Source organism: Zingiber officinale, chromosome 11A (genome assembly GCF_018446385.1).
Source record: "Zingiber officinale cultivar Zhangliang chromosome 11A, Zo_v1.1, whole genome shotgun sequence".
Classification (NCBI taxonomy): Eukaryota; Viridiplantae; Streptophyta; class Magnoliopsida; order Zingiberales; family Zingiberaceae; genus Zingiber; species Zingiber officinale.
Window position 1 is genome coordinate 32,403,290 of NC_056006.1, and position 16,699 is coordinate 32,419,988.

A 16,699-nucleotide genomic window follows, 5' to 3' on the forward strand; every position below is an offset into this window, starting at 1 on the left:
TATCAAAATGCCTTTCAATGTTTTCTTTATACTATCAAAAATAACTCTTAATAGATTAGCAATTTTGTTAAATGCTAAAATATTATATTTTAGTCTTCGAAATTAGAAAGCATAGAAAACGGTACTCTAATGGTAGAATGCAAATGTTAGAGGATATTTAATTATGAATAAAACCTTGAGAACAAGCGAAAAGAAAAAACAATTAGACCTTTAAAGTTTAACAATTCCTAAAAATAAAATACACAAGACGAAACTGCCGATCATACACTGCCGATAAATATCAAAAATATTGTTAGAAAGTAAAATACCAAGACTGGAATATTAATGTCGCAGATAAAAGTACATCTGCCATAATACACTTGAAGCTCCACTATATTACTCAACTGTGCTTGTTAACCACTCTGTTATTCCTCCCGGTCTCAAAAATTGCATGGTAGCAATGAGCCTCAGGGGCAAGGGAGAAAACCAGAGCGATTGATTAGAGAAAATTAAAAATAAAAATAAACAACATAATCAAGATTAAGTATACGACAAAATTTCGTTGACTTCATTGTGATATCCTGAGAGGTTGATTTCCTGGTCTTAAAGACTCTAATTTTGCCTTCGAATTTTGTTCTGCTTTTTGTTTGGCAGAATGTTGGAATAAGTCTGGCCTATCGAAAGATTGTGGGGATTTTCTCAACTTTAGCTTGCCTCCATATTCTAAATCCCTGAAAAAGAAGGTTAAATAACTGAATCAGGAAAAGGGAATAATAACGAACATCAGTATGACATCTGCTCTCTTAGTAACAGGAGCAAAAGAATTAACAAAGTAGTAAAGGCAAGAACTAATTTTGAGCCCGTGAGAAGAATTGGCCATGATGAAGATCTCTCATCTATGAATGTAAGTTTGTGTCATTAAAAAGCTAATTGTTCCTACATTTTCCTGAAAAAGTTCAAACAATAAGATAATAAGGCAAACCTATTAATTTAAGGAAAGTTGTTTTTTTAAGGGTATTAGAGCATTACAACTTATTGTCATTCAATCCAATCACGATGCTGCTCCTCTTCAACCTAGAAAATGATATCCATTCTAATCACATCATGGAAACCAGAAAACTAACAGGACTTTTTTATAGTTTTTTTAGAATTATTCTGAAAGGAGTACCCGGCATGAATAACAGTTAGAAATTTAGTGCTAGATCGTACTTTTTTAATGAAAAGGTTATGAAATAAGAACTAAGCTAAATGAATACTTCACTCTACAGTACAAATAAATTATAATGAATTTTTGAGGTAAAGAACCTTACCATTCATCTAGTGCATATCTAATACTTGTACTTGTTGAGCTTTCTATATCATTCTGTCCCAATTTACGCAATTCAGTATCATCCCATCTTGGGACTGCATGAAAGAAAAGGTGGATCTTAATTAACACAGAAGGGCTAATTATGAAGAATGGCGACTGGCAGAAAGGCTTTACCGAATTCTAGGATGCCATCTCACCACCAAACTCTTTCAAGCCTGCTGTGAGCAGGTTAAAAAAATAATTCTGAGACTTTATCTGGTCATCTGCAATAGTGCGTCTTGAGTTAAGTGACCTTTCTGCATAAGTCGATCTAGTCTTTTGCAACCTAGGGACCAAGATTGTGTTTTCGCCTTTCTTCACTTTCTCTTTGTTATCAGAAATGTTAGATGATTTTCCATTACAGCTTCCAATCTTCACTATTTCTAAGTTATTTGCTTTGCTCAATCGTCCAGATCCGAGGTGCTGTGAACAAGAATGCTTTGCTGCAGCAACATTTTTAATGGCCTCAGATGTTGATAAAACCTGATCATCCTTCAGTGAAATTTTTAATCTTCCACTTTGTTTTTTCTTTTTTATGGATCTTTGGATCAAGCGCAGTTTTAAAGAAGCAAGAAATAGATGATTGTGGAAAAAGAGTAGGCCCTCCTGTGCAGAATTAGCATACTTTTGCTGCTTCAGTTTTGTTGGATTATGCTGTTTCTTTGAAGCAGACTTCTGTTTAGGAAAATTGTTCTCTTTAATATGCACATTAGATGAGTCTCTTTCATTCTGATATTTACTCTGGCAAGGCAAACAGGAAGCATCACATCTTTCACCATCGCAATTGCTGCTATGAACAAGGTGAAGAGAGACACCCTTCTCAACATTAACTTGGGAGAGGCCTTTTTCCATACCTTCTTCCGCTTCATCGAAGGGCTGATGCACTAGGTTCTTAGAAACTACTACAGATGATGAACTTGCTACAAATGTTGAAGTCCATTGCTGTGATTCTTTCTTTAAACAGTTGTCATCTTCTTGCAAAGAGGAAATTTCTACACCAGTTACCTGGTCTTCTGGAATTCCATCTAGAGAAGCATCCCTATTCAGTATAGTATATGGTGATTGAGGTGCAGGTATATTAGATGAAGTATACATTGCGAGACCAGATTGAGTAATAGTGCTACAAGTTCTCAAATTGCCAGGGATAGATTCCAAGGTGCTGGAACTTTTTTCTATCAAAGCGGTCTGAATTACTCCATTTGCAACCAAAGTTGCTACAGATGTCAATATTGTTGGCAAACATTCTGTCATTAAGCAGTTGTCATCTCCTTTTGAAGTGGAATTGTCTACTCCAACTGCCTGACTTTTATCTTGAAATTTTGGAATTTCATCTAGGGCAGTCTTGCCATTCAGTATAGTAGATGATGACATAAGCAAAGGTACATTAGCTGAAGTATCACTTGCAAGACCAGATTCAATAATAACACTTGAGGTTCCAAATTTGGCAGGGATGGATTCCAAGGTGATGGAACTTTGTTCTATCAAATCATTCAGAATTACTCTATTGGATACATAAATTGTGGTGGATGTTGATACCATTTGTTTTAATTCTTTCTTTGTGTTGCCACCCACTTTCAAAGTGAAAATTTCAACTCCATTTACCTGGTTATTATCTTGCAGTTTTGGAGTTTGAGCAGCGTCAACATTCACTATGGTAGATGATGATTTAGATAAAGGTACATCAGATGAAGTATCCATTGCAGAATTAGATTGAATAATAGTGCTATAATTACCCATATTAGCAGAAATAGATTCCAAGTTGCTGGGGTCTTTTTCTATCAAGCCATTCACAATTGCTCCATCTGAAACAAGAGTTACAACAGATGTTGGTATCGTTTGCTGCAATTCTTTCTTCATGAAGTTGCCATCAGCTTGCAAAGTGGAAACTTGTACTCCGATTACCTCGTTATTGTCTTGCGTTTTTGAAATTTCATTTAGAGCAGTATCACCATTCAGTGTAGATGATGATTTAGGTAAAGGTACATTAGATGAAATATCCATTTCAGAACCAGATTGAAGAATGGTGCTGGAATTTTCCAATTTCTCAGGCATAGATTCTGAACTTTTTCTTATCAAACCATTCTTAATTACTCCATTAGGGATCAATCTCTTTCCCATGGGATTAGTCCCATCTTTGAATAATGAATTGGCAAATCCTTTAGGTATAGGACTTCTGTTTCGAACATAAAATAACATATATGCTTTCTGCATCAAGACAGTCTTTTCACTAACCTGGTGGACCTGAAAATGAACATTAGACAGATGAACAAAATAAATCATTTTTATGATTATAGGGATATTCAAATGGATTCAATACTATTTTCCCAAGGCAGTGCATATTCATTGCCATGGTATCTTCACAAAATGATGATAAGCATAGTTCTTTCCATATTCATTTTACCATTTGATGTGCTTCCGCTTGTGTCAGCTTTTCATGTGATTTTTTCTACATATATTAAGCAGGAACAAGAATTCATAGAGAGTTTTATCCGTGTTATTCTCACAAATCGATGATAAACATAAATCTTTCCATTTCATTTTACCTTTTGATTTGCTTCTGCTTGTGTCAACTTTCCATGTGGTTTTTTCTACATGTACTAATTTGGGTTAATTTCTTTTGTCACCAAGAGTGAATATACTGAAAAGTGGTATGTGATTTTAGACCATAATCAAGGGAATTACCACACTTTTAACATGTGCACATTAACTACCATAGCATGTGAACTTTAACTATGGTAAATTGTAATTTACCAGACACATAAAGTGACATCATAAAGGAAATGAAACCTGATTGTCATCCAGAGAGTGCCATATGCCACTTGAGGTGCGAACATAACAATAATAGTGTCCAGAGTGCGTACTCCAACCAACATGCACCAATACACCATAAAGGGTGTACTTTAAGTCTCCTTCCTGCGAATTTCAACATTACTAAAAACAGGTTAGAAATGAAAGCATTGGATTAAGATATACAATGATGAGAAAATTTAGATTACCGGTTGATCACTGACAAAAGGTTGCAAGTCCAGAGTTGGTTCAAAAGCCACTCTCTTGTCAATCTTTTGATCAGGATCATAAGAACTAAAACGTTTGAGATGAATGGTAAGAACATGTGGCGGTTTGTGAATGCTAAGCTGCTTAAGGGCCCTAACTTTCTCCTTGCAGTTTTGGCAGTGGTAATGCTTCTGACCTCCATCTAATTGCTCCACAGCAGTGAAATGTGTAAGTGCATTCCGCAATGAGTTGGTTTTCGCTATTTCAAGACTCAAGTCTAAGAAGGGATCAAACTTATTAGAAGAGTAGGTACATTGTGTGCATTTAACCTGCAACATATCATGCATGAAAGACTGAAGTAATTACTTTGGTATTGTGTAATATGAAAGAAAATAAGATAAAATACTCACGTTCAAATTATGTGAATATAAAATATTGTATAAAAGCATCAAAACCATTAAAAGGGTCCCTTGGTATCTGATTTTGCTATAAATATTATGGAAAGACGTGGGATCCAGAAAAAATAAGTGAGAACTGCTAGTTGATTGCTAACCTCTTATCTCAATAATTGGAACTCTTAGGAAAATCAATCTATATATCAATATCCTTAATAAGAATAAATCTCAATGAAAACGTTAAGTAGCATATGAAGACACAAGGAACATAGTTTTCTATTTATCCTTTCAAAGAAAAATGATAATACATAATTCATTTATCAGTAACATTGTTGTGGATTATAAAGATTTCAACAGGAGTATAGTTACCTGACTTCGCAAACGGCCACCAAATATCTTGTGTACCAAGCTTTTCTCATACGCACTAGGAGACTCACTAGGCACTCCGGATGGTAAACAACATTTATGCATTGATTCAAGCAAGTTGACCATATACTCATGTGCATCTTCCTGTCTCAAATTGCGAAAACTGCGTGATACACCTGAATACATAATTAAGGTTTGGACTTGAAAGAAATGTGAAAGACAAGCAAGGTCCCAATCTAACAAAAGGATTTCATTTGCAAGTCTTGAATGTTCAGTGTTTTAACAAAAACAAGTTAACTGAACTTAGATGAAAAGTTGTGATAAGCTATACAAAATTTGTATCATAAGTAGGATACACCGCAAGTTCTTTACAAGATGAGAAGGAGACACTATCTTTCCACTTGATTGTAGAGCAGTATTAACATGATTCTGAAGGGCACACATTGCACAAAATCCAGCTGTATGACCTACAGTCAAAAATCAAGGATGGGACAAAAAAATTAGTAGATTCTCTCAGTGGGAAAAAAACAGATGTGTGCCAAACAAAATTAGCACTACAAAAAGTTAACTTTTTTCTGTTTTCAAGTAGATTGTTCAGCCTTTAAACTGACTCTTAGGATAGAAATCCAAGATGTAAGATTATAGCATAAAAGATTAACACAATCATAAGATATTGCAACACAAATATGGTGCAAAGCAACTGTGAATTAATACTCCTATCTGATGATCATTTAGTTAACCATTAAATTAAGTTCATAACGACACTGTTGTATGAATATTTGCAAAAACTAAACATTGCCCATCCACATCCCATCTACAGATGCATGAACAGGAAATGTTGTATGAACAGGCTGCAAAGATAAGCATTGTCCACCAACATTCCTTCTGAAAAATAGATGAGCAAAATATGCCACTCTTGTGAACTTATCGAAGACATAGTCAAATAAAAGTAAATCAAGAAGAATAACCACATTAGGAACTTCAATATTGGTTGTGCCTTAAAAGTTCATAATCCACAAAAATGAAAAGATACTGAAAACAAAGATCAGTCAAATAATAAAGTACAATATGCAGATTCACTTCTAATAAAGAAAAATGCAAGAAAAAACCCAAAACACTACATAATATTGATAAAAACAACAATAAAATAACATTGCTATGTGCCAATTTAAAAGCATGAAACAAAAAAATACCCTAGTGAAACTGTGTAAATTAACTGTTAACTGCAGCTTCTTAGTGTCATTTATGTTGCTTCCAAATGTACACAAGGTTCTTCAATATGGAAGATATTCATATACATCATGAAGAAAATTTCCATAGTTTACAGTTGCTAATCATACTAGATCTACCACGTGTTATTTATGTTGCTTCCAAATGTACACTAGGTTCTTCAATATGGAAGATATTCATATACATCATGAAGAAAATTTCCATAGTTTACAGACAGTTGCTAATCATACTAGATATACCACCTTCTACTTTTGATTGAGGCCAATGATCTATTTAAATTTCTTCTCAATGAAGATAACTAGCTTGACAATTAGTCCTATCTTTTCACTCATCCCTTTTTCAATATATATATATATATAGCCATCATAAGTATGTAATAGTTGCACCAAAATCATTTGACTTTTCAATATATTACCCATTTTACTTTCCTGTGAAAAAAATTTACAAAGGCAAACAAAAAAAGGTTGCATGGAGACAAAAGGAATCAAACTTCTATACTATTCTGATTTAGTAGAGACTCTTATGAGACATGATGAATAGATCCACTGAATTCACAATGGACTAATTAGCCAAAAGTATGCATAAAAGTGTTCATATCTAGAACCATCAACATCTAAAAAAAATAGAAAAGCTAACTAAATACCACAATCTAAACCTGTATAATGTGCAAAAGGATTTGCTATGCTCCCTAATGACCTAGAACAGGAAATGTTAAATGCCCATTTTGATGATAATGTAACATTTTATTTTAGAAAAATCTAAAATAATTCAGCCACATCTGTAAAATAAGAAATATGCAACGGGACAGAAACTTACAAGAAGATTTATGTTTTCCACTTTGCAAATAAGCAGCAAAAGGCTCAGTGTATGTAAGGCATTGGAGAACCGAATTAAGAAAACAAGTATTGCCAAGATTTGCTAGACCAGCACCCTAGAAGACAGTGTAATGGGGAAGTTAAGCAAAATATACCAGAAGGAAAAGGTAGTTAAACCAGCAACTCAACTAAAGTTACTAAAGCTAATACTAAGAATATTAGAGAGAGGAGAAAAATGAGGCAACTCATTTCCACAGATGCAGAAATAGCATAGAATTAAATTATATAGAACCCATCTTCTACATTTAGAATTACTTTCATATTATCTCGAGTTCATAAGAAACCCCTTTCAGTAATAAACCTTCAGATTCAGAAATAAACATAAAATCATTAACGACAAAAAAATAAGTTTGCAGATTCTTCCCTCCTAACAAAAAAAACTACCAACCAAATGACTTACAATTCTCTTGAAGGTGATCCTGCGGCTAAGCTCCGGATCTAATTCAAGCTCGCAAAACTCAGACTCCCGTGGCCGCTTCCGCAATGACAGAGCGGCCGCCGCAGTCGCTCTGCAAGCAGACTTACCGGGACCCGAGAATGGTTTCAGGGTCTCGGGACGGGAATTCCCTTTAGCACTGGGGAAGGATGACGGGGGCTTAAGCGAGGTGTCGAAGTCGATCTGTCTCTGAAAAAAGACTTCCACCTGAGAGGCGACGGAGACGGCGATGCCCTCCTTAACGTCGGCCGCCGCCAGAAACGAACCCTCCGCCATCGAGAGGCGAGAAGGGTCAGCGCCTGGGGTTTCAACGCGAAATCGGGTAAATGGGCGACAGGGGGGATCGAGGGTTTCGTTTTTTACGCCGCCCTTGCGTTAGTAATTCGCAGCTTCGCCTGCTTCCGCTCCCTCAGCCATTCGTGGCGTATAAAACCCCTTGAAGAAGCATCGGGCGGCGGAGAAGGGTCTATCAGAGTAGGAAGAAATCTGAACCGTCGAATCTCCTTCGGCCAGTTGGGTTTATTAACATGCTACTGGAGAGAGGAAGGTTTGTGATTCGTTCATCCGGTAACGTGCGGTTTTACGCACTCCAGTTTTATTTTTTTTCATTAGGAGCGTATTATTAAAAAAATAAATTACTATACTTCTATGTATTTAAATAAAAAATAAAAAATAAATTTATAATTAAATTTACATAAATGAGTTTAATTATAAATTATTCATAAATATTAACAAATCAATTCACAAGTGTTTAATCTTATTTATTTTAATTTTATTTATCCAACTGAAATATTAAATATACACCTCGTTAGTTAGTTCACAGACAAATCTTTTCTTTTTTAATCAAAATATGTCAACAAAAATTAATCTTTAATGAGTCCATGTACTAATACTCTTAATAATAGAAACTGAGAAGTGGGAGGATAGACAAATAAACATTTGTTGTTAATCATATAAAAAGAGTTTCAACCAATGTTTTTTTAAAAAAAAAAAAGAATGTCTTCTTTCACAAACAAATAGTTAGTTTCCTAAACTTTTTCCTCAATCCCTTTCTCTGATTTTCTTTGTTAACGTTCCCTGACCAAATATACGTTTTTTACTTATACATCAATTTATCTAATTATCCTTATTTTTTTATTTAATCCCACTAATACTTCCTCCATTCCCAACGTACTTCCCAACTTCCAATGCATTCTTTTGACTTTGACCTTAAATTATTGGCGACCGTCCAAATTAATTCTATCGGCGTTGAAGACAAAAATCAGAGAGGCGGCAAAATCTAACTTTTACCTTCAAGTGCAAAGCTTAAATACTTTGAATCAAAACTTTTGAAATCCAGTGAAGACCTCGCCTTTCACCTTTAACCTAAGAAGCATCGATGAACGCCAAGTCTGAATAAGTAAGAAGGTGATAATTGAAATAACCAGAGGACAACTAACGTGAATAAGCAGTTTGCATTGTATTTCGAAGGCAGAAATAGACCTATTAAAGTATAAGGTAAGTTATGTTTTTGTGCCCTAAAATTTAGATTATTATTTGTGTATGTTTTTGTAAAATGATACAAAAAATTTAAACTTTAGTTCATGGGTATTGTTGATTTTATTAGTTTGAATAAAATTAGGTTTCAGTATTCGAATTGTAATTTTATGAATGAGTTTGTGTTGCATCTTCTTCAATTCAAGGAATAAATGAGATATGTGGGTGTTTTGTAATGATTATCAATAAACTGAGTAATATACCCAATTTAAGCACTTTGATGCCTAAAATTTTTAGGGTTTGTACTTTAGAGTATGAATGGGTAAATTGCTCTATTTTTTGGTGGTATTGATTTTGTTAGCTCGAATAAAATTAGTTTTGATGTTTAAATTGTAATTTTATGACTATGTTTGTGTTTTATCTTCTTCAATTAAAGAATTAAAAGGGATATGTTACTTTTATGTATTGATTATCAATAAACTAAATAAATATACTCAATTTAAGCACTTCGATGCTCAATTTAGTTTTGTACTTTATGATATGAATTATAAATAAATTAGGTTTTAGCATTATCAATATTGTAAGTTTGAATAAAATTGGATTCTAGATTTCTAATTGTAATTTTTAAAATGTGTTTGTATTTTATCTTCTTTAATTGAATGATTTAATAAGATGTGTAGTTGTTGCATAATGGTTATCAATAAACTGAATAATATACACAATTTAAGTGGTTTGATGTCCAATTTTGTATGATTTAATCTTGATGGTATAACTAATAAATTAATTTATTTTTGCTAAATTGTTAATTTATATTTTATGCAGAAATGGGAAAGAAAGCTCAAAAATTAAAGATGGTTACAAAGAGCACTATGGAGAAGATTAAGGGGAAATCCATAAAGAAGGATAAGGGTAAGAAAGTGAAAGAATATGAGGGAAAGAGCAAGAGTAGCAAGCAATCTTATGTGTGTTGTTCACTAACATATTTCAAAGATGTATTGGATGAAGTATTACTCAATTTGGATAATAAGCAAAAAGAGAGGATTAAAAGCACTCCACTTACTCATGGCTTGAGATGCCTGAGATGCCCATTAGTAGTACCAAAATTGATTTAGTTTTAAAGAGATTCTAGCAATTGCCTTTTATTCTTCCTTGTTTAGTGACAACATTGTAGTTTCATTCACATTGATTGAGTTTAGTATCATCCTTGGTTTGGCCCATATGGGGCAATCAGTTGATCTAGATGCAATCATGGAGTCCAAATTTATTGTTCGGCTATTTGGAAGAAAAGTTGGTAACGTAAATAGGACCACGATTTATAATAATATGCGTTTATTAGCTAGATCAGAGAAGGATTCTAAAGTAGATGATTTTGTTAGACTATTAATTTGTCATCTATTTAATTATCTTATTTTTCCTGTTGGTAACTATTTCACTCCTCGATTTATTATGTCCTACATTAATAACCTGACGAGGTTCTTTAATTACTTGTGGGGAGATGCAATATATAGATTTTTGTGTCACCAAATTATCTTACATATTGTAATGACAAAGGAAAGGTTGGAAACAAAATATATATAGACAGTTGTACTGTTAGCTTGATGGTGAGTTTTAAATTTTTAAAGTACGATTGTGATATGTTTCATATTATTATATTAATCTCTTTATGTATTCAAGTGTGGTTATATAAAAGAATTCCTTCATTTGAACATGCATGTTCTTTATGTTATTTTCCCTGATTGTTTTTCTAGGAAGAATGTAAGATTTTGATCAAATGTGATGTTATTGAGAAATTATTTACAGGCATTAAGTTAAGTAGGATAGGTTGTTATTTTTTATTATGTTTTTTATAAATATGATTGTAAAAATGATATTTTGTTTATAATTGTGAAATTGTATTGGATATAGTATCATTTTTGGATGAGAAAATACTGTTAAGTGGAAAACAAGGAAGTTCTTCAATAAATGTAGAAATAATGAAATTATTATGTTAAATAATGATGATAAGACATTTTTTTTGACTACATTACTCTTATTTTTTAGGTAACATGTTGTGTAAGATGTTTTGGATTTGCTAATACAAAGAGGATGACTGAACTAAGTAGTGCAAATAAGAGTAATGATGAGGAGCAATAAAAAGTTAATGAAGATTTAGGTGGTGAGAAATATAATTTTATTTTTGAAGAGAATAAGAATATAGAGATTGAAGTTGGTAGTGATAATGAACTTGATGGATTGCTTGAGTTGAATGTGGAAGGGAACGTTGGGTCAACTGCTAACTTTGATGAAAAAAAATGTTAATTAGATGGTTAAAAAAATATTATTTGTTAATCAAATAAATAAAACCAAGGATTGGTAGGATCTAATTCGGGGAATGATTTAGTTGATGAGAGGTACAATGGTGATGGATTGGAAGTAGAAAACAATTATGTGTTTAGAGCTGATTTTGGTAGTGGTTTAAGTGAAGAGCATGTTTGTCACGCCCCGAGTAAGTCCCTGTCCGAAGAAATTTCAGCAGCACCTCCCCTGTACGGGTGTCAATCTGAAACATTTCTACAGACACAATATACATCAGCCACATGCGGCTGTAATATATACACAACCATGCAGTTATATAGGCAGCCTACTCGGCTGATACCACAAAAATACAACCACACAGTTATATATAAATCTAACAGCCCACTCAGCTGTACCAAACCAAACACAGCGGAAATCCAAAAGACAACACATACAACTATAAACAAAGACTGCTAGCCGGCTAGGCTTACACCACACAACAACACAACACTCCGGAAACAAAACCAAAACACAAAGCCAAATAAACACATATCATATACCAAGATAAAAATAAACAAAAAATACGGAGACTAGTCTTCTAATGTGACGTGGGGACCGGCAGGTAGGATACTGCAAGCGACTCGATAAACAACCTGGTATCTGAAAAAGATAGTGTCCAAGGGGGTGAGTTCAACAACTCAGCGGGTAACAACTGATATGCATAATAAAGAAAATAACAACCAACACTAATCATGTGTACAGTCTCCTGATACAAGAAGGATAAATGCAACTGAATAAAGTTAGAGAAAACTGTACTAACCAGGAACAGGGTATAAGTACAACAGGCTCGTCAGACCAAGAGTGTCATAAATCCTGTATGCATGTCAATCATATGCATCCGTATAAATGCAGCAAGTAAATGCAGCAAACACAAGCAATAAATGCATCATGTATATAATGCAAATGTCATGGTCACCCCTGACGCTAGTCAGCCATCTCACACACAATGGTGAGACCGAGTGGGTAGGGCTGTGACAACCGTGTACTCTGCCATCATTGCTCCTGATGAGTGACCGAGTGGATGGGATGCTGTCGAAGTACACCTATCCTCCTACCCCAAATCATAAATGGGGGAGCTCAATGCTCTCATCTCCCGGTACATGATGACGGGGAGGAATCTCTGCCGGCTACCACGCTGCGTCACACTACCCATGAGCGGACCAACGGAGCCAAATAGAGTCCAACCGTCTGCCGGCTACCACGCTGCTACACTAAACCAGTGGAGCCAAACAGAGCAGAACCATCTGCCGGCTACCACGCTGAGTCACTAGACCAACGGAGCCAAACAGCAAAATTGCCACACACCTGTCTGATATACCACTAACCCATGAGTGGTGGTGTGTACAGATGTAACTGGCGGTGTGCTCGACAATAATGGAGCAAACTATCGCACAACATGTTATCATGCGAGATAATGCATGACACTAAACATGGCAATATCCTGAACAACATAGCAATATCCATATATAAATATAAAAATGTGTATCATAAGAGAATGAATCAAATCAAAGGTACACATATCAGATAAGATATCAAAACCCTAGGTCCTGAACATAACAAATAACATGATTGTGTCACTACCCCTATAAGCATGTATAATCAGATAAGTACTAACATGATGTGCATAACAAATAAAAAAACAAGTATGTAACAGATCGGGAAGTGATCAACCGAAGCGAATAAGAAACACAATCATTGCTATTTGTTAAAAACATTACTATGCATATCAAATGACATAAAGTCAAAGTACCCGCCTCCAAAAAGGAAGAATCGTATCCGGTCCAAATCCGACGTTGAGATGCTCGTCTCGCATCAAGATCCTGTGTCAAATGATATACTTTTATTTAGCCAAAAATCCAATTGTATAGCTAAATAAAATCCTTAAAAATAATTTAGGGCAAAACCCTAAACTATAAACCTCAACCTACCTAAACAAAATCTAACAATAAATTAGGGTTAGTTACCTAATCTCCAATCCACCATTAGATCAATAATCCAAACTTAATTCCATTACACATAAACAATTATAAGATCCAAATCCAAATAACCAAATAAATCTACACAACCTAATGATCAAATAATTACCAATTAATTATGTGTCAATTTATACCTCACTCACACATATATTCAATCACCTAATCCTTATCTTGTTACTGCTGGATCAAGATTTGTGGCCGAAATTGCTGCCGGCTGCTAAAAACAAAAGTGCTAACAGAATGAAAAGGCTGTCGGTGGTTTGAACCAAAGTAAGTGGCTATGGAACACTCCTTCACTGTCTGGATTAAACAAGATCAGGAAGAAAAGATCAATCCACAACCAAGAACCTTCCTACTGGAACTCATTGTGGCATTCACCTATGAAGCAACCAGGAACAAATCCTTATACCGTGACTAGATCCGAAGCAAGGAAGAACATGAACTGGGATCAATAACCGAAATCATGCCACAACCCTAATTCCACACTATACACTGACTAGGACTTAGGGCGGTGGCCGACGCTAGGGTTCCTGTGGTCAGCGCTCGGACTCTTCTCGTCACCGCAACACAACTCCAGTAGAGTGAAGCCGACAGTGTTCAACGGGTGTGAGGCTCGGCGAAGTGGCGAAGCAAGGTGGCACTCGGTCGGCGTCGACTGTGGGATCTTCACGGCAAGGGGCGACGGCTGAGGCAAGGAAGTGGCATCGGGGCTGGCTAGGGCATGACCACATAGAGGGGAAAATCGACAGATGGGAGGAGGAGGAAGAGAAGTGTCGGCTTCTCTCTTGGTTACGGCTTAAACACGCGGGAGGAGATGGAACCGCCGAGTGACGATTAGGGCACAGGAGGAGAAGAGAAGGCACGGGGGGAGAGGGAAACGGCGACGGGAAGAGAGGAAAATAGAAAAAAAGGAAATAAAAATAAAAATTTGACTTTTCCTCGCTAAAATGGGGTAGCCTAAACAGGCTTTTCCCGAGACTCATTTTTATCCCCATAAACTCGTCCATACGGTCTCCAAAAAATTTTAGAAAAATTTCTAAAAATTTCGGAAATTTCCCTTATCTTTATTCGTCATTTTTTGGTATTTTACATTCTCCCCCACTAATAAAAATTTGGTCCCCAAATTTCGTTATCTACCATTAGCAAATACTAACAACAGGTAAAGAGTATAAATGCTGAACGGTAAATTAAATCACATACCTCAAGTGAAAAAATGGGTGTATCAGCTCGGATAGTATCCTCAAACTCCTAGGTAGCCTCCTCGTCCAAATGATGTTGCCATCCGACTTTAACCAGCCGGATAGTCTTGTTCCGCAACTGACGCTCTTTCCGGTCCAGAATCCGTACCGGAATCTCCTCATAAGTGACGTCAGACTGAATGGGAACTGAGATATCTGTCAGCACATGTGTCAGGTCGGGTACGTATCTTCTCAGTATAGATACGTGGAATACATCGTGCACGCCTATCAAGGACGGTGGTAGTACCAGACGATAAGCTACCGCTCCAATCCTCTCCAAGATATGGAAAGGTCCAATGTATCGCAGAGCTAACTTACCGCTGAGGCCAAATCTCTTCACCCCTTTCGTGGTGAGACTCGTAGAAAACATGGTCACCATTAGAGAACTCTAGGGTCTGCGTCTCCGATCTGCATAACTCTTCTGGCAGTCCTACGCCTCTGACATCCTCCGTCTGATAGTACGGACAAACTCTGCGTCATGCTGAGCTCTATGAGGTCCCAACAACTGGGCCTTCCCAACCTCATCCCAGAGGATGGGTATCCGACAATGCCTACCATACAACGCTTCAAACGGTGTCATCTGGATAGCCGAATAAAAGCTGTTGTTGTAGGCGAACTCTACCAATGGCACCACAAAGTCCCTAGTAATGTGTTCTCATTTCCACTCAGGAATAGGAATCCGCTGAGGTAAACCTACAGGTCTCTGGTGCTCAGCCTTCACCTGCTGACAAATAAGACATCTCGCTACAAATTCCGCGATGCCTTTCTTCATACCGTTCCACCAGTAGGAACGCCTCAAATCTCGATACATGCGGGTCCCGCCTGGGTGATCGCAAATCGAGAGCAATGAGCCTCCTGAAGTAACTCTTCCCTGACCGGGTGAGATGGAGGTACGCATAAGCGACCTCAGAAACATATAATACCCGCTTCATCTTGGGTAAACTCGGTCTGCTTTTCAGAAGTTATCTGGCTGCCAATAAAGGGCAGATGCAGATCACCCGCCTGGGCTTCCTGAAATCTTCATCCTGATCGACGACTGAGCAACCATGGTAACCAGAATACCCTGCTCTGTTTGTCCCTACTTCGCAAGGCCTAACTCGGAGAAACCCTGAATCAAGTCTATGACTGAAAACTCGACGGCAAGCCAAAGTCCCTCTGGACTTCCTGCTGAGTGCATCAGCAACCACATTAGCTTTCCCCGGGTGATAGCTAATGGTACAATCATAATTCTTCAGGAACTCCATCCATCTCCTCTGTCGGAGATTTAGTCCCTTCTAGGTGAAAATATATTTGAGACTCTTATGATCTGTAAGAATCTCAAAGGTAATGCCGTACAGATGATGTCGCCAAATCTTCAAAGCAAAGATAATGGCGGGTAACTCTAGATCATGAACTGGGTAGTTCTTCTCATGCTCTTTCAACTGTCAAGAAGCATAGGAGACTACCTTGCCGTGCTGCATGAAAACAGCACCCAAACCCCTGAAGAGAAGCGTCGGTGTAGAGTACAAATCCGTCCTCTCCAGAAGGTAAAACCAAAACTGAAGCCGACACTAATCTCCGCTTCAGCTCCTGGAAGCTGGTCTCGTAGTCCTCGGACCACGTGAACTTCACGTCTTTCCTGTTCAGGCGTGCCAGTGACATAGCTTTGCGGGAGAAACCCTCGACGAAAGGTCTGTAATATCCTACCAGTCCCAAGGACTGCGGATCTCCTACACTGTTATCGGTTGCTCCCAACGGTAACAACCTCTATCTCCTGTGGAACCACGGTATAATCCAACTAGTGACCGTGTGTCCCAAACATCTCACAGAAGACAACCAAAATACGCACTATTGATCTTCACATATAGACGTTTCAGTCGAAACATCTCTAGAACTATGCGAAGATGGTGTACGTGACTCACCTCGGATCCGAAATATATCACAACTGTTAGGACCTTTGGATTGGCTAGAGAGGGGGGGTGTGAATAGCCTCCACTAAAAACTCAATCAATTCCTCACAAAAGCTCGTTAGAACAGCGGAAATAAACAAAAAGAAAACTGATGCAAGGAAAG

General features: G+C 36.7%; 1 protein-coding gene across 4 annotated transcripts; it reads right to left on the reverse strand.

The window, feature by feature from the left end:
* Positions 1-253: 253 nt before the first annotated feature.
* On the reverse strand, positions 254-8,020 carry LOC122031170. 4 transcript variants are annotated; one of them, XM_042590298.1, is made up of 11 exons: positions 7,588-8,020; positions 7,129-7,243; positions 5,439-5,549; positions 5,086-5,258; positions 4,324-4,650; positions 4,115-4,240; positions 1,463-3,568; positions 1,290-1,383; positions 1,009-1,053; positions 920-925; positions 254-710 (listed from the first exon to the last, which is right to left on the reverse strand). In XM_042590298.1, exons 1-7 carry the CDS (start codon positions 7,897-7,899, stop codon positions 1,469-1,471), a joined length of 3,264 nt encoding a protein of 1,087 aa, XP_042446232.1. In that variant the 5' UTR covers positions 7,900-8,020; the 3' UTR covers positions 254-710; positions 920-925; positions 1,009-1,053; positions 1,290-1,383; positions 1,463-1,468. The 4 variants fall into 4 exon arrangements, with proteins under 4 accessions (XP_042446232.1, XP_042446233.1, XP_042446231.1 ...); XM_042590299.1 differs by lacking the exon at positions 920-925; XM_042590297.1 differs by lacking the exons at positions 920-925; positions 1,009-1,053.
* Positions 8,021-16,699: the final 8,679 nt, after the last annotated feature.